At 38.0% G+C, this 23,240-nt stretch overlaps 1 protein-coding gene across 1 annotated transcript; it reads left to right on the top strand.

Moving 5' to 3' along the window:
• On the top strand, positions 1-22,620 carry ERCC3 (ERCC excision repair 3, TFIIH core complex helicase subunit). The gene is made up of 15 exons (XM_034422024.3): positions 1-133; positions 974-1,179; positions 2,686-2,922; positions 4,118-4,167; positions 4,796-4,931; positions 5,203-5,364; positions 9,731-9,935; positions 10,324-10,638; positions 11,512-11,696; positions 12,175-12,377; positions 14,924-15,020; positions 15,229-15,346; positions 16,729-16,847; positions 20,292-20,444; positions 22,188-22,620. Exons 1-15 carry the CDS (start codon positions 115-117, stop codon positions 22,320-22,322), a joined length of 2,340 nt encoding a protein of 779 aa, XP_034277915.2. The 5' UTR covers positions 1-114; the 3' UTR covers positions 22,323-22,620.
• The last annotated feature ends 620 nt before the right edge of the window (positions 22,621-23,240 follow it).

Genomic DNA, 23,240 nt, shown 5'->3' on the forward strand with positions numbered 1-23,240 from the left:
GTCACAGAGGAGGAGCAATCGGATTCGCTCTCTTCTGCTCCGGAAGCGGTGGGGCTAACCGGGAGACGCTCACGGCGGAGGGGGCTGGGCCTGCGTCGCCGGAGCTCCTTAGAGATGGGCAAGAAAGAGCGAGGTAAGCCGTTGGCGCTTTGTCGGGAGGCTCCTCGGCTTCGTCTCCCTAGAATTGGAAGCTGTTTTTGCTACTGTCCGGGATGCCAGTCTCGTCTTCGGGACGTTGTTTCTTCGACGGGGAAAGTTCTTCAAGACCTGGGGCCATTGGGTTTCCCTTCCATTCCTTCCTCATGCCCTAAACGCCGGTTCTCTTATGCTTACAAAACGTAACGCCCAGCTGGCAGCTTTGTGGCGGTGATGCCTTTGACCCCAATCACCACGACCTGGTTGGTGATAAATCGGTGCTTCACCCACTCGCCTTATTTATTCTCTCTTTAAAGCAAGATGTTGTTTTTGCTTGCAAAGTCGTCTCTCCCCCCCCCCCCTTTTGCTATAACCAAGAATAAGCTATTCTGTAAATCCTTTGAACATTTTCATATGCAGAATGTATATATAGCTCTGTGAATCATGGCAAGCCCTTTAATAAGATTTAAGATGCAGTTATCTCTCGGGATGTTTTTTATTTCCTCTATTTAGAAAAAAAATGTCGGATTAGTAAACCTAACATTGCCTTAATCTAAAGGAAAGCTGGTAATTTGTATAGCTGTCTGCTTTCTCCTTGAATATTAGAAGTGGGAAGAAGCCTTGAAACAGCTAAAGCAATCTTTGCCAGGCTGTTTGCCTTAAATGATCGCTATATACTCATAGGAACAACGACTTCTGAAACCAGTAAAAAACTGTGCTGACATTCATGGTTCCCTCAAAGTCTTGCATTAAGAAATGGCTCCATTTGTATTGTCATGTGGCTGAAGGGAAAACAGTTGTGGAACTGCATGTGTGTTTAACACCGTTGGGTTTCCAGATAAGAAGAAATCGAAAAAACGCCACCATGAGGAAGAAGAGGAAGAAGAATATGACCTTACAGGCAAAGAGTCCCAAGAAGCAGTTCCGTCAGCTGCAGGGAAGCAAGTGGAAGATTCTGGGACCAAACTTGATGAATATGGTGCAAAAGACTACAGGAACCAGATGCCACTCAAAGCTGACCATTCCTCGCGCCCATTGTGGGTGGTAAGTTCTTTTAGATGCACTGCTTTTCAAAACAGTTTTGTTCAAAGAAAGGAAACATATAGCTTATTGTTTCCTAGTCTGCTAACTTCTACATGTGAACCTATAAATAGTATCTCTATACCTGTTTGATTCATGTGATGAATGAGACTCTCTGTATTTCACATTATACATATTCATCTATTTTAAAGGAGCTGGAAGGAATATTTGCTGTAAGTTATGTCCTTCTATTATGATAAGGTTTTTGATTTTTTGTGATTTGTATGGTGGGGAGAGAGAGGATTAATAACAAAAAGTCACCCATGCAGGCAGAAGGACTAGTTTTGCTCTGTGGATGAATTTTCTAGGACAGTGATGGCTAAACATTTCTGGACCGAGTGCCCAAAGCGGATGCAAACCTCCAAAATGCAATGTGCGTGGGCCCCCTGTGTATGTGCCCCACCCCCGCACATGCGTCCTGGCCCTGTGCATGGCCACACACACGGCCCACCCACCACCCACGCATCCCCCACATGCGCCCCGTGGATGTGCGCACCCCTGCCATGCATGCATGGCAGAGACCCGAAGAGCAGCTGGCCAGAGGGAGGTGCGCACGCATGCACAGTGGAGCTGAACTGGGGCAACGGCTCGCGTGCCCGCAGAGAGGGCACTGTGTTCTACCTCTAGCACGCATACCGTAGGTTCACCATCACGTGTCGAGCCCCCGCTGGGACTCGCCATTCCTGGGGCCTGGGGAACAATTGGAGTGCCCACCTGAATGCCTAGGATGGTGGGGACGGCTCCGCGCAGCAGCCAGCTGGATTCAGCCTCGAACGACACTCAGCCTTGACGAGCCGGCGCAGCTTCCTGACTCTGAGTTGCCGGCATTGTCCTATGACGCTAAGGCTGCACCAATACCATTGACGGGCGGGGTTGTCAACCTGCTGAACGGCTGGTGTGGGGAGTTGGGATTTGAGTGCCGGATGATAGTTTAGGAGCCGGGGAGGAAATAAATAGCGCTGCACGGCAGTTGCGTGCAGTGCTGACTTAAACCCCGTGATCCGGCTTGTTCTGTTCTTCTTGCTGTGCTGCTGCTAAACCTTGATTAAACTATTGCCACTTGACATCGTTTCCTGTTCTTTTTGATGGCCACAGACTGGATGAGAGACAGAGCCGAGATCACAGTTCTAGGATGTTACATCAAACTTTTTATTCATTCTTTGGGTAATTTTATGAAAAATATCACTCTCTTCTCCGATGGTTTGGAGATGCACCTTTTGAATGACTTGGTTCAAGAACCTGCAGTCCTTGCCTCCTCAGCCAGCATAACCAATATTGTGAGATGCTGGAAGCTGTAGCTCAATAACATCTAAAAGGCCATGTCCCCTTACCTCTCCACTAAAGCAGAAATACAAATACATTCACAACATTGAATTGATTAGGGTGAAATTCTTTTCCTTGCCTCCTACTTAACAACTTTGGTACATGTAGTTATTTTGGTTATCTTCACAGTTTTTGTCTCTTCTCTAGGCTCCTGATGGCCATGTTTTCTTAGAAGCCTTTTCACCTGTCTACAAGTATGCTCAGGATTTTCTTGTGGCTATTGCTGAGCCAGTTTGCCGACCTACTCACGTCCACGAATATAAACTGACTGCTTATTCCCTCTATGCTGCTGTTAGTGTGGGTTTGCAAACCAGCGATATCACTGAATATCTACAAAAGCTGAGTAAGACTGGTGTGCCCGATGGGATCATTCAGTTCATTAAGGTACACTGTCATTCATTATCTAATTGCATGTTCAGGATATAAAGGGCTAGATGCTAGGAGGGGGAGAATAAAACATCACAAGAGATACTGCATCTTCTCTTGTGGTTGGCTTTGGCACAGAGCTTCATGGCAAGAATTATTTTGGAAATCAAAAGAGAAATATGGCATATACTTTAGTATTTACATTTGATCATTTACTTCATAATTAAGGGAGACAAAAAACGGGTGCAACTAGAGAAAGGTAGATATAAATGTCTTGTTTTTTTCATGGTAATAAACCAATGCTCCCACTTGCTGTTATGGAACATGGCCAGGATTTTACAAGGATACAGTGATCATGTTATGAAAGCAAACTTTTGGCCGTTTATGACCTCCCTATTATTTCCTTCATCCCTGATAATAACTTCTAGAATGGGCATCAAACTCGATTTCATTGAGGGCCACATCAGGGTTGTGTTTGACCTCAGAGGGGGTGGGAAGGCATGGCCAGGTTGGGCATGGCCAGCTCAATGCCACTCGTGTCAGGGTTGCCTGTGGTGGCCTGAGTGCTCTGCCAGCAAAAACGGGATCCTGAGCTCTGTTTTCGGTTGCAACAGCCTGCAACCCTCTGCCAGCAAAAATGGAGCTTGGGAGGCCTCCCAAGCTCCATTTTTCGCTGGCAGAGGCATCTCAGGCTGGTCCTTCGCTGTTTCCAGGGAAGCCCCATGGGCCAGATCTAAGCACTCCACAGCCTGAATCTAGCCCCAGGGCCTTGAGTTTGACACCCCTGCTCTAGAAGAACACAGTGTGAATCCTGTCCATTGCATAGTAAATGTTCTTTTACTTTGCCAGTAGATGCTAAAATATGGGCACAGGTGGCAAAACCTGCTTTAGAGAATTGTTATGATGAGTTTTGCTAAATCATTCTTTCCAAATTTCTGGGTCTCCAGAAGTATTATAGCACCAATTGTCTCCATCTGGGTGATAGGCATTTTGGTATAACGAATTTAAAGAATGCTAAGTTGGGATAAGTATATGAAATCATGGTCTAAATCAATATTCAGGGCATTTTTTTATGAATTGTAGCCAAACGTTTAGTTTTGATTTTCCTTTCTTCTGGAATAGTTTGCTGAAAGTTTTCTGTTGTCACCTAATTCTATCTGTAATACAAATAGATTTTATGCATCTGTTTCTAATTAATATTATTATTTTGTAGCTATGTACTGTTAGTTATGGAAAGGTGAAGCTGGTCCTGAAGCATAACAGGTAAAGAATTATTTGCATGATTTTTTTTTCTGAGTTAGGAGTATGGCATTTTCAAATGTGTGTCCTGATATTAGTTTTGGCTTTGATACTATTTCAGTTAACAATCTTGGTTTTTCATAAGCTGTTTACTGAATAAAATATGATTGGATCAGAAATATATGCAAATATAACTTGTTAAAGTAAGAGCAACTTTTTGAGGGCCAATGTCTACACAAATAGGAGTAAAATAGAATCAGATATACTGTAGGTCCAAACAAACAAATACATGATGTGGCTGCAGAAAAAACAAAGGAACTAAAACCAAAATGGAACAAACACCCAAATTCAAATAACAGAATAACCAGAGCTAACCAGTGTACGTTCATTCAGATTGTGACTTGTTAACCCAAGATTTGTGGTTTTCTTATGTATCAATGTGGCCATTGCCCCTTTAAGGATTATACTCAGATATAAATTCTTTGTGTTTCTCCAACTGAGTAGCACATTACTTGAAGAAAGTGCAAAAACCTACAGGAACACATGTTTCTATAGAGGAAAATGTTTACATGGTAAAAAGTTATAACATTTGTGGAATTAATTATTTTATAATCTCCCCCCCCCCTTTTTTTTTTTTTTTAATATTTGCTAGGTATTTTGTAGAAAGCACCCACCCTGAAGTCATTCAGCAACTTCTTCAGGACCAAGTTATTAGGGAATGTCGCCTGAGAAATGCAGAGGGGGAAGAAACTGAACTCATAACAGAAACGTTCAAGAGCAAATCTGCAGTATGTTGAGATTATGGTCCATGCCTTTATATAGTCTGGGACCTATTTGCTTTACTCTGTAACCATAGCTGAACAATTATGTCAAATCTTTATAAGGATTCCTTTTCAATATGGTGAATATGCCACATATTTTTGTGTCTGTTGTCACTACTATTAATCCTTAGGGAAGGGTTCTTTATTCTTTAAGTGTTGTTTGCCTATCCCAGTGATAAAACTGGTGTCTTATCTGGCCTCATTTTTCTCTGCTTAATTGAGAAATTATCTATTTTAGATTTCAAAGTCTGGTGAAAATAGCGGGCCATCGACTTCTCAAGGGGCAGATGGTCAGAATAAACCAGATGTTCCTGCTGACTTATTTGAATTTTATGAACAAATGGATAAAGATGAAGAAGAGGAAGAGGAAACTCAAACTGTTTCTTTTGAAGTGAAGCAGGTAAATATATGAATTTACTTATATTTTACTATCCTAATAAAAACGTATGGGATATGAACTACTTATAAAATAATAACATCTTATTTTTGATGAGATGAGATGTCAGATGATTTAAATCTTTTTTCCCCAAGAACTTTTGTGTCTCTGCCTAGTCTTTTTTTAAATTTGTAGCACTTCAGGCTATAACTAAAACCAGTCTTAGTAGTGCTGTATAAGTCCAACATATGTTCATTAAAAGAATCAATCCCAAACACTCTAGTTTCTGTGGTGATGTGAAAATTGAAGGCTGATCAATTGAATAGAGTGAAAGCATGTTTACATAATTTGTTTCTGTTTAACAAAATAAAGTATATTTATTCCTAATATTATTATGTGGTTTTTGTATGCTGACTCTAAGCAGCTTAGAAAAGACAGTATGGCTAGGCGAGATTCCATGGCAAAGTACGGTAGTTATCCCTGAAGGTGTGTGGATAGCATTGTGGCAGAAATTGGCAGAGTCCTCCAGACAAGGAAAGACTATGAGAATTCCTTCTGTATTCCTCCAACTGCTCTTTGTCAGTAGAAAGCAGGAACTGAGGTTTTTGTGGTCAACTTGTTTGTTGAGCAGCTGGAAGTGAGGGATTTCAATTAGGCTCACAACTGCATTGCAGTCTGTGAAAGGACATAAAGTCCACAAAAGCTTCATTTTGTTAAACACTATTGGATGTAGTCAATTTATAGTTAGTTCTTCTGATTGGCAAGATAGGACAAAACCACTTGGTGAGTTCTTTCTGAATTAAATAAGGAGGAAAAAACTTTTAAAGGAATTAAATCTCTAGCAAAAAGCTTAACAATGATTGAATGCAAGATAGTTTAAATCAATAAAGGGAGCAGTAAATTTTGAAAGATTTCAGGCAAAAGTGGTTTTCAGATATTGGAACTCAGACAAATGGATTGGGCTTTTGTGCGAATTTTGTTTAATATTAAAGAATGTAGATGGTGGATTTTACAAAAAAAAAAAATACTGGTAGCCCTTGACTAATGACCCCTTGCATAGTAAACAGAAGTTCTTCTGACCCAGTTTCAAAATTCTAATTTCCACCCCCACACTCCCTGTGGTCACATGATCACATTTGATCATGTTTGGGGCACTCAACAACCAGTCTGTATTTACAGCTGTTTGCAATGTCCCACAGACATGTGACTGTGATTTACACATTTTTAACAGAAACTGGTATTTATTTAGTTTCCAGCAACAAATGTCCCATAGCAAACAATGTGTTTGCTTAATGACCATGGCATTTGCTTTATGACTGCCGTCTTTGTCACTGTTGGTGAGAATTTCTGTGTTAAAGGTAAATATTTTACCTGGAATGATGCCTGTGTTTCAGCGATCCCCAACATTTGGGGCTTGACGCCCTGGCTTGGGGGAGCGGAGAACTGGACCATGCGAGCGACAGGAAGCATGCACGCATGTGCACAGCTCCACTCACATGAGTGGCAGGCTGGCACGCACACGCATGTGCCCTGCCTCACTGGCTCATCTCTCACTCGGTCTGGTTCCAAATAGGCCACGGCCTGGTAATGGGTCACAGCTTGGGGGTTGGGGACCCCTGTTGTGTTTTAGTTAGTACCTGTTTTGGCAATTGATGTGCCATTTAAACAGTGACAAAAGGATATATCTAAACTCTGCCAATTTCTGCTAAAGTCCAGGTTTACCTGATTTGAAATTGTATTTCACAGTTTATTGTTTGGTTTGGATGAAAGAGTAAATGCTGCTGAGAAATAAAATACTTTTAGAGTTAGAAGATGATCCAAGATTTCGATGACATCAATATTTATGATATTATAAAATCAAGATTTATGTACAGTAGTTTTCAAAAATCATTGTGTTGGACATTCCATATTGAGAATATAAAATAGATACAACCCCAGGCTACAACCTTTTTGGCTTTCAACATAAGAGACATTCTATAGATGAAAATTAATAGGCAAACACAAATGTTTAAAATATGATATACTAGAATTGTCAAGAGAACATATGAAGGTAGAGGAATATAGCTGTCAGTGGTTTTCTTATTTTCAGCTATGCGAAAGATTTAAAGTAGATAAGAAATTTTTGATGTTGAACATTGTATGTGATTTTTGAAACAGAATTCTGTACAAATGACAAATGTGATTGCCAAAATGTGTAATTATTTACTGAAACAAAAACAAGTCAAAGAATGTATGATAAAGTGGGTTAAACATTTTGGTTATAATATGCAGATGGGAAATATGTGATTGAAAGAATTGAAATTTATACTGTTATATTGAGTTATAATCTTAAAGATATTTTTTATAAAATACTATTGACATATAACATCAGAAAAATTAGTTAGAATGCATAAAAGCACTTTAAATTTATGTTGGTAATGTGAACAAGAAATGTCATTTTATTATACTTTTGATGGATGTGCAAAAAGGCTTGAAAATTTTGGGTTCAAATGCATATATTGATTAAGAGGATTTTAAAGATGAATGTACAACTAAAACCAAAAGTTTTCTTCTTGGGACTGATGAATAAGCAGTTGGAAAAAAGTCATTGTTTTTAAATTTGATAACTGCAGCAAGGTTATTGTACAAAAATGGACAGATTTGGCAATATCTATGATGGGAATTGTTGGTGAAGATAATAGAATGATCAAATTGACTTGTTTGGAAATCCCTTATGGACTTTTTGCATAAAAAAGAAAAAAATAAACTTATGATTTATGGTTTTGATGATTAGATAGGATGGAATAGAGAAAGAAGAGAGTCACAATGTAAATAGAGGGAAAGAAAGGTAAATTTATAATTGTGTTTAAAATTACTATAAAGAAGATTGGAAACCACTTTATATCTTTTTTCTTTCATATTTTTGTATTATTTTTGCATCTTTTGTTTTCTTTTTTGCTCTACTTTTAGTTTGTATTAATCTTATTCTTATCTTTAACAATTTCAATAAAATTTACACATACACAAAATACAATGTGGCTGTTACATAATTTATAGGTAATTTTAATAGGAAATTAAAGGAAGAAATCCTTGGCTTTTTCTGTGACACTAGTCTCCTTCCTGATTGCTTCTATGTGCTTCCATCAAAACATCACAGAAAATTCATGGTTATCTGCTCCACCAGGAGTTCTAGATATTCACTATTCCTATAGGACCGTGATGGCGAACCTATGGCACGCGTGCCACAGGTGGCACACAGAGCCATATTAGTGGGCACGCCAGCTCAGCTCTCAGGCGCATGCACCAGCCGGCCAGCTGATTTTCGGGCCTTCTGGGCCCACCAGAAGTAGGGAAACAGGCTGTTTCCTGCCTCTGGAGGGCCTGGGGGGGGGGGAAGGCCCGTTTTTTTTTCTTACCTGGCTCCAGATCCTCTCTGTGTATCTGGGAACGGCTAAAACAGCCTTTCCCACTTACTCGGAGGCCCTATGGAGGCTCAAAGGGCCCATTTCCCCACTCCCGGTGGGACAGGAAGTGACGTTTTTTCCTGTCCCCAGCCTCCAGAGACTTCTAGAGAGGCTCCTAGAGACTCCTAGAGAGGCTCCTAGAGACTCCTAGAGAGGTTCTGGAGGCTGGGGACAGCAAAAAATGTCACTTCCTGTCCCACCGGGAGTTGGGAAATGGGCTTTTTCAGCCTCCGTAGGGCCTCTAAGGGAGTGGGAAAGGCTGTTTTCGCCGTTCCCAGATACACAGAGAGGATCTGGAACCAGGTAAGAAAGAAAAACGGGCCTACCAGGCCATCATGTGCCAGGAGCGGGGGGGAGGGGGAGGGGGTTGCGCACGCATGCGCGTGGGCACATGCGCGTGTGACCCACCCCCGCCCCCCCTCTCCTGGCACGCGATGGCAAAAAGGTTAGCCATCACTGCTATAGGACTTCAACAGATACTATCTTGCATTGCATCAAGCCATTCCTATATACTTAAGACGTGAAGTCATAATAATAAAGTGTATCTTCCCACATAGGCACTCTAGGAACATTTATTATATGTATAAGCACCGAATATGATAGACACTAGTATGGCAATTCAACCAAATCAACAGTTTCAAAATAAGAAGATGTAGAACTTTTTATATCAATCTTGCTAGAATACAAAACATAAATATATTTGCTCAAATATTTTGTAAAGCATTGCTTTTCTGACTCATGAAACCTTTTCAGATTATGGGAAATGTTTCTGGATTTGTGACTGATGATCCATTGCTCTAATGTGTGTATGTTTTAGAAGAGAGTACAAGTGCAGCTTGACACCTCAAACGTAATGGAAAAATTTCAGCATTTTCCTATAGCCTTAAATGAATAACAGAATAGAGGAATTGTAAAAGACCTTCCTATCTTTCTGTTTCCGTTTTTAGGAAATGATTGAAGAGCTTCAGAAGCGTTGCATTCATCTGGAGTACCCTCTGCTTGCTGAATATGATTTCAGAAATGATTCTGTGAATCCAGATATTAACATAGATTTGAAACCCACAGCTGTTCTCCGACCATACCAGGAGAAGAGTTTGAGAAAAATGTTTGGGAATGGTCGTGCTAGATCTGGGGTTATCGTCTTGCCTTGTGGTGAGTGCACTCTGCTGAAATTGAATGTTTAAAATTACCTGATTGAGATTAGATTGTGAGAGAATACTGGTAAAAATAGCATTTTTTCACAGGATGTCCATATTTATTTCTTCTTCCTGCAGATTACTCATTTCAATATCTCTGAGCATCTCGTACAGAATTCTCATCTGATTTCTGTATAGTTTATATATATTTTATAATTAGTTTCAGCAACAGAGGGCATGAGTTGCTTTCAGACTACGTTGGTTTCTTTTTTAATAGGGACTAAGTTAGAGATTTCAAAGCTATTTTCGAAGGAACATATCAAGCTCAATATTATATTATTTTTTTTCTGGATAGTAATACATTCCATACAAAGTTTGATAAATTTTTGTTTCATTTACTACAGGTGCTGGCAAGTCGCTTGTAGGCGTAACAGCTGCTTGCACCGTCCGTAAGCGGTGCCTAATATTGGGCAATTCTGCTGTCTCAGTGGAGCAATGGAAAGCCCAGTTCAAGATGTGGTCTACCATTGACGATAGCCAAATCTGCCGATTTACTTCTGATGCCAAAGACAAGCCAATTGGCTGTTCTATAGCTATCAGCACGTACTCCATGTTGGGACACACAACAAAGAGGTCATGGGAGGCAGAGAGAGTGATGGAATGGTTGAAGAGCCAAGAATGGGGTCTGATGATCCTTGATGAAGTGCATACCATACCTGGTAAAGCCCCTCTTAATGAGTATTGCTTTTGTCCCAGCCCAGGTTTCATTACTGAATTATAGGAGCCCTGATCATTCTGAAATACGTTGACAATACTGCTTTGTAAAAAGTAGTATATGTTTATAATGATAATATGTAAAATGAAATAACAATAGCATGAATAGCATGCACTTTTAAGCATCAAAAATATACCTTTTATTGTACTTATAGTTTAATGATAATTGCTGCAGTTTTTTATTTTTTAGTGGAAAATAAAAAAAAACTCCCAGTATGGTTTAAACCTAGTGCATGGCTTTTGGATTTAGATATTAGCCAACTTAGCAACGATTTGCCCAAATTGATACTACTGTATTTAATTTAATTTCTGTAGATTTAATTTGTGAAATGAGTTGGATGAGAAATACTGTTAAGTTGTTGCTACAAAACTGATCATGTAGATCAGAGGTGTCAAACTCAATTTCATTTAAAGCCGCATCAAGTTTGCATTTGACCTCGGGGTGGCCTGGTGGGCGTGGCCAGCTCGACATCTGTTTTCAATCGCGATGGCCTCCTGCAGGCCTCTGCCAGTGTGGGCCCCCTGAGCTCCATTTTCGCTGGCAGAAGCATCTTGGGCCAGTCCTTCGTTGTTTCCAGGGCAGGCCTGTGGGCCAAATCTAAGTACCCAATAGGCCGGATCCAGCCCGTAGGCCTTGAGTTTGACACCCCTGATGTAGATATATGCGTGGAAGTCAACTAAACACATCTAATTTTAACATAAGTTTCTCAAATGGTTCTTCATTTAATATCACTCATGGCATGAAAAATTAACAGGGTTCTATATTTTTTAAATACTCTTCAGACAGGATCTCACTTCTTTTTACACAATTCTTTCAGCAAAAATGTTCAGGCGTGTGCTCACTATTGTTCAGGCCCATTGCAAGCTTGGATTAACAGCTACTCTTGTCCGAGAAGATGACAAAATTGTAGACCTGAATTTCCTGATTGGGCCTAAACTCTATGAAGCCAATTGGATGGAATTGCAAAACAGTGGTTATATTGCTAAAGTCCAGTGTGCTGAGGTAAGGAATATTTTGCTCAGTGCTAGCTGTGCTACAGCAACTTCAGCAAATACATTCTGTAGCAGCAATATTTTTCCTTAGCTAACTTATATATAAATATATAATATATATATAAATTTCAGTTTTCTTGTTTTCCAGTTGCAGCACATTATTCCATAACTTATGCTTTTCCTGAGTCTTCTGTCTGAGGGAAAAAATCTTCAACAGGGAAGAGAAACAGCTTTTCTTTAGTCAATTGCTGCTAGGGATAGAATCAGAAGTTGATAATAGTTCTATATTGGTTTTTAAATAATCAGAAATGTTTAATAAGGCTGAAAATATCTGCCCTTGTCTTATCATTTCTGCTAGCATGAATACTTTTTTTTTCCTTTTTATCATACAGTGTAATCTTGTAAACTTTTATCCCTTGTCACATTTCTACTGTAAACTCATTGAGCTATTCTTACTAAAGTCTCTACTTTATTGGATATAATTGTAGGTTTGGTGTCCAATGTCTCCTGAATTCTACAGAGAATATGTAGCTATTAAAACAAAGAAGCGGATATTGCTCTATACCATGAACCCAAACAAATTTAGGGCTTGCCAGTTCCTGATTAAATTCCATGAACGAAGGAATGATAAGATCATAGTCTTTGCTGACAATGTGTTTGCTTTGAAGGAGTATGCTGTTAGATTGGGCAAGTAAGTATTCATGAATTAGAGATATTTGTGTGTTTCATAAATGTTAGAAGCAAAAGAAGACTTCTTCCAGGTTTGTGACTTTGCATATTAAATCCTTAAAATCAATAGTACTACTTACTACTTTTTATATATTTTTATATATTTGTAATTTGCATGAAATTACAGGAGTTAATTATCAACCAGGGACAAAAAGATTTAAGTTAGAAAGAATTCTTGACAAGTTACAGTACTTCTTGAGGTTGCTTCAGAAATGATAAAATTTTCTCATTGGTAGAATTCCTCAATAAAAAAATAATGGATGCAAGTTACACAACGCTCTTGCACTTGATTATCAACAATCTATTATCCTACATGTACAGTTATGAGTACATACAAGTACAAACACATAATTTTTTGCAAGCAGAGGGATATACAGGCCTTTGAAGTATTGAGGACTGCATTCCAGAAAAGGGCAATAATTGGACAAATCTATATTTAATTGAATTTGATTGAAAAGCTACATCATTCCTCAGGCCAATTTACTCTTGTTCCAATAAGTAATGAGAATTCTGTAGCTGCTTTTGGAAAGTCTCCAGAGGTTATAACTAAGGGATCCATACACCTCATATGCTCTCCTGATCTTCAAAGTTGTAATGTATAATAACTTGCATTATATATGCAGTATGAATATTTTGCTGTTGGGAAATTTATGAAAAGGTCCCTAAAGCTGTTTTATGATAATGTAATCTAAATTCAATCTAAATTCATAGGACAGTTACATTGTAATTATTTGATAATGGGGACGTTAACTTAAATCACTGCAATATGAATACGGCTTTTAAGAGTATCTTGGTTTTGTTGTTGTGTAAGGGGACAGCAGAGGATGAGATTGTTAGATAGTATCATCAACATAGTAAACAAAAATTTGGGCCCATTGCAGGAGATAGTGGAGGACAGGGCATGCTATTTGTCCATGGGATCACAAAAAGTCAAACACGACTTAGTGACTGAAGAACAAACAAATTGTTTTCTAATTGAGAAGAACATTAAATAATATGTTTCCAGTTAGCCATCTGTTTCCTGTGTACAAGAAAAAATATAGTTGATGCAATAATTTGCCATGTGAGGCATCCTTGGTGCTCTCTGAGCTTGCTTGTTTTCTTTCAAGACGTTCTATTACCAAAACTAGGTAACATCATGAGTGCTGGTCACAATTTGCCATGTGTTTTTCAGCACTGTAAAGATCAATTCTACATATTCAGTTTAATTAGTTAGCATTTGAAAAACCTATGCAGAAGAGCAAGATACCTTCACTGCCAGAAAAGCTTGCGGAAGCAGTATTTAAATACATTGTTCAAGTCTAGCATCAGAGGCAGAATATACATTCAAGATAGAAACTTGAAGGAAAATGGTTGCAGTGTGTTTTATGTAGTAATGTGTTTTTTGTTACATTTAAATAGTAATTGCTGTTGTAGCTTGATCATTTTGGTAGTTAGATTTATTTTCTGTGCTTCCTCCAGTACCAGAGGCAGCATATATATTTCCCCTGTCAGTTTTCTCTTCCAAATTTTTCTGCAACAATCTATGTGAAGTGGGTTGGAATAAAAGAGAATCACCAACCCAAACTCAGTTAATGAACTTTTATCTGTCAGCTAAAATTTGAACCTAAGTCTCCTAAAGTGGCTTTGTAATCCGGAATAATTTTCAAAGCTTTCTTTGAGGATATTTTAAATTATTTCATTAATACTGTAGCATATTTACTTGGTCCTTGAAAGCCTTGATTTATTTTCAAGCTTATTTTCATGTATATTAAGTTTTCTTTGTCTCTCTCTCTCTCTCTCTCTCTCTCTCTCTCTCTCTCTCTGAGATATTAAGTATATATTTCAAATTTGATGCATGTTCTTATTTTATTTCAGTATGTCATGTGAATTTAGCAGACACCTTAGATTGTATCTTTGAATACTTCCACCATGCTCTGGCAGCATCTGTTTATTTTGCCACAAAACATATGTTGATTGTTAATTTTCACTGTAGCTCTCAGTGAAAATCAGAACAATTTAATTCCAAAGTGCAGTTTAGATGTGATCAGATATAAGTGGAAAGGAGAAAGAAGAACACAGCTGTTAAGTACAAGTTCATTGGTTCAGCTGAAGAAAATACCTTTTTTATTTTAACAGCTGCTTCTCTCCTTTCATGTAGGATTAGTAGATATATTCTGCCCACTGATCTGTTGAGTCATGAGGCACACATCAAGCACATAACATTTTACAACTCTCAGGATTTATTTCTGTGACGGGAGGGGTGTCTGACAGAATGAATTTGTCTCCAAATGAGTGGGAACGCAATCTAGTGAACTAAAAATAAACAAGAGAGAAAAATGCTACAAAAAAAGGAAAGTTCTTCTATAAAAGTATAGCTTAATTACATAGTGAAAGCATATTGCTGTGATTTTTTCATCTTCTTAATCATAACATATTTATAATAGATTGTTATAATCTACCTGAATCCAGGAAGTAAAATATTGTAACTATTTGATCCTTTATATGTATGCATATTGTCTCTTTTAGACCTTATATTTATGGGCCTACAGCACAGGGGGAGAGAATGCAAATTCTGCAGAATTTCAAACACAATCCCAAAATCAATACCATCTTTATCTCCAAGGTAATGCATTTTGCTCTGCTTGATATTGGATTAAATTAGAGAGGTTCAGCATTTATTTTGAATAATCTGTAAATTATTTTTATTTATTTTTTCATATTCATATGTTTTTCATTGTTGGCCACAAGCTAATATGTTTTACTAAAATTTGGTAATTTATGTTAATATGAGAATATAGTTTGTTTCCTAAAGGGCGCTTATGCATTTACAGGTTGGTGATACATCTTTTGATCTGCCAGAAGCCAATGTTCTCATTCAGATTTCATCTCATGGGGGCTCTCGAAGACAGGAGGCTCAGAGGCTGGGTCGAGTCTTAAGAGCCAAAAAAGGTGAATTGAGTCTTGTGTTGCAAGATTCTGTAATTTTAATGGAACACTGAAGCATGAAAGTAATATGTTATTTAGCTGACTAAGCACATGCAATTTGCTATTGTCCTGTTTTGTCACTGTCAGCTCAAGGTCACAGGTTATGACAAAATTCAAAAGTGATTATAAAAAGTACTTCAATAGGGGGACATCTTTTTCTCTTTCCTGCCTAATCATTCCTCAAACACTTAATATTTTTCGGTTTTTAAAGATACAGTTTAGTAGATCTTAGATTAAAGAGACTTTGGTTATTCTGATTGAACTTTGATGGCAGCCAAAATTCTAATACCACTGTAGTATTATTTTACAATGGGATTAGGGCTTGGAGAAATATTCTTTCATGCCACACTACCCCAAAGGAAACAGAGTGATTGAGGTATTCCATTACCAGCTCAATCAGACAAAGTATAAAGTTAGCAATAATGACATCTGACGTGAGTATGAGGTGTGTTTTTAAGACGAATGCATATAAGCACTTTCTGGCTGAGTGTTTGCTAAAGGATTCCCAGGTGTTTTAGTGCAAAGTACTCCTTCCTCTAGACCCAAAACTAAGCCTCTGTCAGCAGTTAAATTACAACAAAGGGTAATTGTAAAAAAAATACTAGAACTTATAAAATGCATTTTTTGTATTCCACAAATTTCCAAATTAAGAACATTAAAATTATGTTAGCAAATTGTATTTGATAAATTACATCTTTTCTATTCTTTAAAAATGCCCCCCCCCCTTTTGACATGTGAGTGTCGCTTTATATATAAATACCTGGTTTGCTATCTTGGGGGCTTCCTTTTCTATCTAACTTTTTGTAATTTTAAAGCATTCTTTTAATATATAGAAAAAAGTGAGATAATGTCTTCTATATCTTTATTTTCAAGGAGGCCTCCAGGATTCAGATGAACACCATACATTTTCTTAAAAAAAAAAGTTGGAGGGAATGGGAGGCTGAAAAATGCTTTGTTTGAAAGTATGTCCACTTTACTAGAGAAAGGATAGGATTTTCTGCTCAGGGTGAAGACTTGCTCTTCTTCAGAGGGCAAAATTGCTGCAATACATTATGCTATAGGTCATGTGCCAGATCAGCTGGATTTTGCATTAACAGAAAAAAAAAGCACTTACTAGAAATTTACTGGAAGAAATTGTGATTTTTCAGCTGAGACAAAATTGGGGTTTTCTTTTGCTAATCTATAAATTTAAATTTGGAAGAATATTGTTATCAGTATACTTAATTATAGGATGCTAGGAAATAACTTTTGTAGACAAGAGAAAGCCAACAAAACTTGATTTTTCTTGAAAGTTTTGACATGCTTTGATGTGAACTAATCTTCCATTGCTATTTTTTCTTCTTCAGGAATGATTGCAGAGGAATACAATGCCTTTTTTTATTCGTTGGTCTCTCAGGACACTCAAGAAATGGCATATTCTACGAAACGTCAAAGGTTTCTAGTAGATCAAGGCTACAGCTTTAAGGTAATTCTGTTGTTTGTAATGTTCAGATATTCAGTGTTGAAACTGTGTTCAAACTCGAGACTGTGGGCAGAGTTACTGCAGTCTAACCAATGTGCCACTAGATGTCCAATATTTTTATTATATTGTGGCAGCTGAAAACCAGTCCATTTTAAATTTATTATTTTAAATGAAACAGCTGTTGCATTGTAATGATGTCTCTGCCCCTAGGACAAATTGTATATAGGTAGTCCTCGACTTACAACTGCTTGTTTAGTATGTTCAAAGTTATACCAGCACTGAAAAATGTGACTTATGACTGTTTTTCACAGTTACAACCTTTGTTGCAGCACCATAATCATGTGATCAAAATTCAGATATTTGGCAATTGGTTCATATTTATGACAGCTGCTGTGTCCCAAGGTTATGTTTTGTGACCTTCTCACAACAAAGTCAATGGGGAAGGCAGATTTATTTATTTATTATTTATTTAGAACATTTATTGGCCACCCATCTTACCACAGAGTATCTCTGGGTGGCTTATAGTTACATATACTATTAAAACATAAAAAGTTAAAATCAGACATTCAAACCAAGGACACATGGGGAGGGAAGGAGCAGAGTTGGGGGGGGGATCTGTTATTACTCAACTACTTCCATTGTGTTGTTCCCCCACTGAGCCCCAAGCAGACTGGCAGAGCCACATCTTTAGGCCCTTATGTCTTCTTTGCCAGCATGAGTGGTATGGGTCGATCCTAGTGGGGTGAGATGGTCTCTCAAGTAACATGGACCCATGCCATGAAGGGCTTTAAAAGTGATCATCAACACCTTGATAATAGTCCATGACTATGGGACTATGAAATGACTAGGGACTAAACGATTTCCTGGTCCACGAAAGACTGCAACTGGTGCACTATAGAAAGTTGTGCAAAGGCTCTCCTAGCCGCGACTGCCACCTGTTCCTCGAACAGAAGTTGCAAATCCAGGAGAATCCCCAAGTTGTGGACTGGGTCTTTCTGGGGCAGTGCCACCCCATCCAGAGTCAAAGATGACAAAATCCTGAATCCTCGAGCCCTGTGTATGCAAAGCCATTCGACCTTACCAGGGTTCAGTGGAAGCCAGATGTTACCCATCCAGGCCTCCACAGCCTCCAGGAACCGTGAGAGGGCGGCCACAGCATCAACTTGGGTCACCAAGAGTGGAAATATAGAGTTGGGTGTCATCAGCACACAGATTCACTTAACAACTGGATTATTAATTTATCAACTGCATTGATTTACTTAACAATTGTAACAAGAAAGGGTGTAAAATGGGGCAAAACTCACTTAACAAATGTCTCACTTAACAACAGAAATTTTGGGCTCAACTGTGGTCGTAAGTCGAAAAGTACCTGCATTTATATGCCAAAATTCTTTAGCTGTATTAAGAAAGATGCTTGTACCAAAAGAATTAAGAGATACACTTTATTAGTTTGTCATTTTATGTTATAGTTTTGGAATTGTTTATTTATTTATTTATTTATTGGTTCGATTTATAAGCCGCCCTTCTCCGGAGACTCAGGGCGGCTTACAATGCGTTAAGCAATAGCCTTCATACTTTTGTATATACCTGCTTAGTAGGGGGTCCCCCCCCCCCACAAGCAGTGTTCTTTTTTATACAAAGTCAGTTTATTGCCCCCGCAATCCGGCTCCTCATTTTACCTACATCGGAAGGATGGAAGGCTGAGTCAACCTTGAGTTTAGGAGTTTGATCCAAATAAGGAGGTAATACAGAAGGGCTGCATATTTATATTCCACTTAGATTCTTAATATAAACCAATACTGTGTTTTGGAGTACTCATGCCTCCTTTTTTAGGTGGTAAGATAAATTAAATAAAAAAACTGTGCCTAAACTCCAAAGAGCACTAAGTTTAGTGCATTTTAGTGTCTTTGCAACAGCTGTTTTTTAGGGCAAATGAATTAGATGCTAAGGTTATACCCTTGTGGAAAAGTATAAAACACTCTTGTGGTTTCTATTAGGACGCAAGGGCGTCCTATTCATAATTTTGCATCTGGTGGATTACCCAAACAGTTCAGATTTATTTTATGCATACTTAATTATTATCATGCCAAAACCTGGAAGTCTGTACCATCTTTTCAAACTAACAAATATTAAAAGAAAATGTTCTTTTGAACTATAGCTCACTTCATCAGATGCCAAATATTTATTGTCTGTAAAACTAGACATGCTCTGATAAAAATTGTATTATGGTAAAAAATAGAATCTTTGATTATTTTGTATTTGTAGAATTCTGCTAAAAATTTGGACCTATAATATAATACACAATCAGTAACATCAACATATTGAACACTTTTTTTTCATCATTAGTGTTGCCATTATATAATCTTCTAAAATCATGATGCTCCTTATTAGGTGCTTATTAAAATGTATACTTACTGTGTGAAAACTTTAAATTATAAAACACCTATAGGAAGAAAGAAAGTTTACAGATAAATTTATTGTACTTACGCATGTTAGATGGGCATTTTACAGCTCCTTGAATCATTGATCCATTGGCAAAAGGGGATTTTCCCAGAGTAACTGCCTGATATTACATATGCTGTTCTACATTTTTCAGAATATGAAGGCAGTATGTGCAAGAAATAATAATATGCATTCCCATAAGGAAATAGAAAATGGTCACCGTAGGGGTAAATCTTCCTTTCACACTTAAATGTACTTGCAGAAAGGCCCTTAGGTTGTCCATAAATCCATAAAATCTGGTGACAGAGGATGATGTAGGGAAAATGGAGTGATGTAGTGTAGTCTTTCATTTTTTCCCTTCATTTTAATGAATGAAATAATGTGATAATAAATCAAGGAAAAAATAACAAAATGATTAGTGTGTTGCAGCATTTGAAAAGCTGATACTATGAGCCATGCCCTAGAAGCATATGCAGTATGAGCTAGTTTGCCACTAAAATGTTTCTCAACTTTTAAAATTTCCCAAATAAGACTCAGTATAGGCCCGTGATGGTGAACCTATGGCACATGTGCCAGAGGTGGCACACAGCGACCTCTCTGATGGCACGTGAGCCGTTGCCCCAGTTCAGCTCCGCTGCACATGCGTGCACGCCTCCTAACGGCCAGCTGGTCTTTGGGTCTCTGCCGCACATGCAGGGGGCGGGCCGCGTGCATGGGTCTGTGTGCACATGGCGGGGTGCATGCAAGGGGCACGCGCTGGGGTGGGGCGCATGCAGGGGTCTGCACGCGCATGCATGGGAGTGGAGCGGATGCGAGGGGTGCACATGCATTGCATTTTGGGGGTTCAGGCCCACACACGCATGCTTTGGGCACTTGGTCCAGAAAAGGTTAGCCATCACTGGTATAGGCACTTTGCCCTTGAGACCAAACAATGGTAAAGAAAATAATAGGAATAGGAATAGGTAGGAATAGAAATAGAATAATACAATCTCTACCTGTTTCCAGGTAATTACTAAACTTGCTGGTATGGAAGAGGAAGAACTTATGTTTTCATCCAAAGAAGAGCAGCAGCAGCTCCTCCAAAAAGTTTTACAAGCTTCTGACCTGGATGCTGAGGAAGAGGTGGTTGCAGGAGAATATGGCTCAAAGTCATCTCAGGCAAGTAGTTATTATGTCAAGACCCCAGTCACTTTTATAAGTTGGGCGCCATTTAAATCACACAATTAAGAACATTTTATATAACTGGAAAATGAAATATAGCGTTCCAATAATCTTTTTACAATTTTACATTTATCACTCAAGGGAATGTTTTGGCTTGTAGCCTAGGACTTTTCCCTGTCTGCTACAATGGTATTAATCCCCATGGTCCTTCAGGTTTTCTGACAGTGTACCCAACACCACTGTACAGGTGATCCTTGACTTATGACAGCCTTGGAATGGGTGCTTTACAGCCCATGAAGCACTTCTGGACATTATAAAATGTCTCCCCACCCCCAGGTGGTTACATGACTGCATTTCAGGTGCTTGGCTCACATTTACAACTGATTGCCAAGTGCCCTACAATCCTATGAATGCTACTTGCAGCCTTCCCTGCCTGTTTCCCCAGAAAGCCAATGGTGGAAGCCATCAGGGAAGGTTACAAGCAGAGACAATAGAAGGGAACTGAAAGAATTCCAAGGGCTGCAGGAAAGAAGCTAAAATCTTCAGAATTTCAGTTCTATTTCTGCAGCTCACTGAAGGATTTCCCCTCTGCATGGAGGGGACGGAAAATCCTTTGGCAGGCTGCAGGAACATTTGAAAATGAGAGGATTACCTGCCTCAACTCCATGCAGAGCTAAAATCCTTCCACAAGCAGTTCTTTCCCTTGATCTGCTTAACCACCTCACTCAGTGGCTGAGGGTTAGAGTGTTTCTTTTAAAATCCAACTTTTGCTTCTGTAGAGCGTCACAGATAGTTTGTAAGATTCTGATCTTTGTAGGTATAGGTACATCACAGAATCTGAATATCTTTTCCAAGAGCTAGTCTATGACATATTTCTTGACTGGTTAGTTCTTTACTATTGATTGAGTCTATATGACAAAAGCTGTCTGCCATTTCAACTTCTTTCGTCAGTTGTTGTACCTGATGGCATTAGTTTGGTTTTCTTAATCTTAGTCCCATTTTTTTTCATTGTGCTCCTTAATTATCACTACTACAGTTTGCAGATTCTTGCTTTTTCAGTTATCAGAATGGTGTCATCAGCATAGCACAGCAATAAACATCGTTTCTCCAAATATGTTTGTTTTACACATTGCAATTTATGGAAGGTCTTTCAGTTAATAGGAGAATGTAAAAAGGTACACTTGGAGGACAGCATTGAGTAGAAATGCTGCCAGCCCATAGAAGCTTAAATTCAGCTTATTTTCATTTTTGTAACCTGAATTGTTTCATAATTATTGTAGACCATACAAACATTTTCCCTTGAAGTCTTCCAAAACAACATGGAAAGCAGCATATTAAGAAAAAATGTGTAGAATTCTTTCCCCTTCTTTCAGCCTCTGTTTATCACTAGCCCTTTCTTGCACTGAAGGAACTTTTCCATTTCATTACTTAAATCTTGCTGTCTATACTAATTTGGTTGTTTATGCAAAAGTATTTAGCTGTGAACGGCTGTTTAAATGTAAATACTCAGTGTCACCTGAATTTTTGCATGAAAAAGGCTGTAGTGTTATTTATTTATAAAGGTAAAATGTCCTTTAAAATGATTCTAAATGTCTTCTTATATGTCTTTTAATTCTTTTTATATGTATTTTAATTTTGGATTGGGAGTAGCCCAGAGTTGGTTGAGTTGATTGAAAAATGGATGGCTATATAAATGCTTTAAATGAGTAAATAAAATTAATTTTTTATGTTCTTTTCTAGATATCCCGACACTACGGCACAATGAGTTCCATGTCTGGAGCAGATGATACAGTTTACATGGAATATCAATCCTCACGAAGCAAGGCATCTTCAAATAAACATATTCACCCACTTTTTAAACGCTTTAGGAAATAATATAAGGAAAATGCATTATATCTCTTCCTATAAAAAGAAAAGTTAAAATTTCATATTTCATAATTAAGGAAATAGTAATTTGCTCACAACTGAAGATAATTATTTCAGTATTCTATATTCTTGGAATACTATTAACTTTATTTTTATTTAACAGTTTCAGAATTGTTCAGAATTGTTAAGAATATTTGTGAATGTGTTTTATATTTATATTTTTAGTAAGATCATAAGGGTGCAAATACCTGAAAATACCTGAATAATACCTGAATAAATACCTGAATAAAAATACTCTATATTAAAAGATTCTCATCTCCCTATCCCTGATTTTATTCTGGTGTCTTAAATTATACTGTATAGTGGTTTAGCCGGGCTGTTGGGGCTGGGATGTGGGAAAAGTATAAAGCTGAGAAAATGTTATTGGAAAGAGTTGTTGGAAGGACTAGGGATGAAAAAAGGGTAGAAATATTTAACCATATGCAGACTTCTGCTAAGGATACTTGACTGTTATTCTTCATCCTTCAGAAAAATTTCAGATAGTTGTACTAGGATTAGGATTCATTTATTCTTACTATTTATGTTCTTATACTGCAGTAATAAATAAAAAATTATGCAATGCGCTACATACTATACATGTTGTATAAATTTTAGCATTCCAGCTTACTTTAAACTTCTGAATTCATCACTGCATAACTCCCATGATCTCATATTAAAAATGTGTACTTCCTTTTCTTAATTAGAAAATGCCAAAGGACAAGATGTCATTTTGACATGACTGCTGAGTTCATTTGACATATTCTCCCTAGGTGGTGTTTGATAAATATGTATACAACAGAAGTAATTAAATTGAAAGTTACCCAGCTGTCAGAAAAAGGCACAAAGACAAACATGAAGAATGACTGTCACTATGACTCAAGTTAACAT

This window comes from Pantherophis guttatus, chromosome 1 (genome assembly GCF_059756535.1).
Source record: "Pantherophis guttatus breed Tessera chromosome 1, ASM5975653v1, whole genome shotgun sequence".
Classification (NCBI taxonomy): domain Eukaryota; kingdom Metazoa; phylum Chordata; class Lepidosauria; order Squamata; family Colubridae; genus Pantherophis; species Pantherophis guttatus.